Consider the following 3,080-nt stretch of genomic DNA (forward strand, 5'->3'; position numbering starts at 1 on the left):
CTTCTCTCTCTCTCTCTCTCTTTGAAGAGGGGGCTCCTGGGGGCCAGCCAGCCCCTCTTGGCGCAGCTCCGTCGGGGAGGAGGAGGAGGAGGAGGCGGAGGAGGGTCGCTGTCGGGAGGAGGCCATAAATAGGGGCCTGGGAGCGTCTCCGGGCGGACTCCCTCTCGGCCGCAGGATGGGCTCGGTGCTGCCGGCGGAGGCGCTGGTGCTGAAGGGGGCCCTGAAGGCGCCGGCGGGGCTCTCCTTGGCCGAAGTCATCACCTCCGACATCCTCCACAGCTTCCTCTACGGCCGATGGAGGAACGTCCTCGGGGAGCAGCTCTTCGAGGAGAAGGCGCCCGGCGCCGCAGGAGGAGCGGCAGGAACCGGGGCCTCGACGGGCGGACAGAGCCTGGCAGCCCCGCTGCCGCTGCCGCCGCCGCTGCCCCTGGGCAACCCTAAGACCGCCTTCACCGCCGAGGTCCTCGCCCAGTCCTTCTCCGGAGGTAACGGGGCCAAAAGGGGTGGATCGGAGGGGGACCCCGACCTGCAGGAAGCCACACTCTCTCAGCCTCATTGGGGGTTTGGATGGGTCTAGAAGCGATTCTTCCTGTTGGAAGAGTCTATCCCGGACGTTTGGCATCTGGCATCTTCAGGGAAGGCATTCAGCAACAGAAATAACCCGCTTTGGAGCCATCTTGTTGTCTCTCTCTTTGGTATGGAATTCTGGGAGTTGGAGTTTGTTGTGGGGCCCAGAGCGGAGCTTTCTGAATGAATGCCTTCTTGGAAGATGCCAGATGCCAAACGTCGGGAATAAAGTCTTCTTAAGACCTTAAGGCGACCCTAGGATCTTCAGAGGCGTTTGCCTTGTTGACCTTTTCCTCTGAGGCTGAGAGAGTGTGACTCATTCCTTGTTTCCTTTTTCCCCTCCTTCTTTCTTTCCTTCTCAGCCTTACCTTCCTTTTCTTTCTGTCTTTCTCATTCCCCCCTCAGTCTTTCCTTCCTTCCTTCCTTCCTTCCTTCCTTCCTTCCTTCCTTTCTCCTCTTGCCCAGCCGGGATCCAGTGGGTCGCCCTAGATCGGAAAGGATTGCAGAAGCCTGACCTCCAGGCGCCGGGAAAGCTCTCTTTCTAGATCGCCGTCCGAGGCTGCATCCGCACAGGAGAACTAAGCCGAGTCTACAGCTGCCAGGGCTCCCGGCTATGGAATTCTGGGATTTGTTGAGGGAGCACAGCGGAGCTCAGAACTCCACAACCAGAGCCCTGGCAGCTAAAGCGGCTTGGACTCGAATTAGTCCTCCAGTGCGGATGCACTTCTCCAGCAGAGGATGCCGGACTTTCTGGCAAAGAAAGACGAAAGACACGACTCGGGAGCTGCGTCGTCCACAGGGCAGAAATAATCCACTTTGACGCCGGTTTTGAAACTCCCGTGGCTCCACAGCATTAATGCCACCACATTGAGCCACGGAAGGTCCACAATGGCAGCCCAGAAGAGCTCCCAAAGGGAATCAACGGGGGAGGGGGGTGTTTCGGGGGGAAGAAGAAGCCCCCCTCTCTTCTCCCTGGGAGGAGAACAGCCCCCCAAACCCTGGGACTAACATCCTCCCCTCTCCGCCCCCCCCCCCCCGTTTCTTCAGGTTTGCTGAGGGGGGTCTCTCTTTCCTTCCCCCAACTCCCCTTTTCGGACTCTGACGGGTCCCTTCCTTCCTTCCTTCCTTCCCTCCTTCCTTCTTTCTTTCTTTCCTTGCTTCCTTCCTTCCTCCTTCTTTCCTTCCTTCCTTCCTTCCTTCTTTCCTTGCTTCCTTCCTTGCTTCCTCCTTCTTTCCTTCCTTCCTTCTTTCCTTGCTTGCTTCCTTCCTCCTTCTTTCCTTCCTTGTTTCCTCCTTTCCTTCCTCCTTCCTTCCTTCCTCCTCCTTTCTTTCCTTCTTCCTTCTTTCCTTCCTCCTCCTTTCTTTCCTTCCTTCCTTGTTTTCTCCTTTCCTTCCTCCCTCCCTTCCTTGTTTCCTCCTTTCCTCCCTTCCTTGGGAAGCCTCTCAGGGCCTTGAAAGGGAGGGGGCTGCCCTGGAGAAGACCGAGGGAGAGGGCTGTCAATGGGGGGGGGAGAGGGGGGTCTGTGGAAAGGGCCCCCTTCAAGGGGGTCTTAGGACACTTTTAAAAGCCGCCAAAGGAGTGGGGAGGGGTCCTTCTCGGCCTCCTCTTTCTCTTTTTTTTTTGGGGGGGGGGCCCTTCCCTTTCCCCCCCTCGCCCCGGCCTTGGGGCCCCCCCCCTCCCCCTCTCTCTCTCTCTCTCTTTCTTTCCTTCTTTCCCGCCTTCAGTCCTCCTAAAGAGAAAGATTACTGTTCCTCTCCTTAATGGACCATGAAGGCCTCCTTTCGGCGCCTTTTCAGCGGATGTCAAGCAGCTAATCTCCCGCATTTTGTCCGGCGACATTCCTCCGCCTTTTAGAACAAGTTTCGGAGGCCAAGGGCTCCGCTGCTTAGGCGAGAGAAAGAGAGAAAGAAAGAGAGCCTCCTTCCCCCGACGACGAAGCCTAATGAATTTGGAATGAGCCACTTCCCTTCCGAGCCCTGAAAGGCGGCGGCTGTGGCCAAGGGCCTTTTCTCCGCCGGGGATCTGGCCTCCTCCTCGGCCTTTCCCAGCCCTTCTTCCCCCAAAGTGGCCCGGAGCTGGAAGAGCCAAAGGAAGCTCCTCCGAGGACGCTTCCAAAACATGAGGGGCAACAAAAGTCAGGGTTGAAATTGAAGCCGCGTCCACACAGGGCAGAAATAACCCGGTTGGACACCGCTTGAGCCGCCCCTGGCTCAAGGCTATGGCATTCTGGGAGTCGGAGTTTGGCCCAATCCCTCTTCCTCCATTCATGCTTTCTCTATTCACCCTCCTTTTCCCTCTCTCTTTCCCATGCAGAGGTCCAGAAGCTCTCCAGCCTAGTGCTGCCGTCGGAGGTCATCATCGCCCAGAGCTCCATCCCCGGCGAAGGGCTGGGCATCTTCTCCAAAACCTGGATCAAAGCTGGCACTGAGATGGGACCCTTCACCGGACGCATCATCTCCCCAGAACATGTCGACCTCTGCAAAAACAACAACCTCATGTGGGAGGTGAGGGC

General features: G+C 57.8%; 1 protein-coding gene across 1 annotated transcript; it reads left to right on the forward strand.

Annotated features, from left to right (window-relative positions):
* Positions 1-175: 175 nt before the first annotated feature.
* Positions 176-3,072, forward strand: LOC121918245 (PR domain zinc finger protein 12-like; the record flags this gene model as incomplete). Its single annotated transcript, XM_042444326.1, has 3 exons — positions 176-345; positions 433-485; positions 2,882-3,072. Coding segments are annotated over exons 1-3 (414 nt in total), but the record flags the coding sequence as incomplete, so codon positions are not given.
* Between the last annotated feature and the right edge of the window lie 8 nt (positions 3,073-3,080).

This window comes from Sceloporus undulatus, unplaced genomic scaffold (genome assembly GCF_019175285.1).
Source record: "Sceloporus undulatus isolate JIND9_A2432 ecotype Alabama unplaced genomic scaffold, SceUnd_v1.1 scaffold_6766, whole genome shotgun sequence".
Taxonomy (NCBI): Eukaryota; Metazoa; Chordata; class Lepidosauria; order Squamata; family Phrynosomatidae; genus Sceloporus; species Sceloporus undulatus.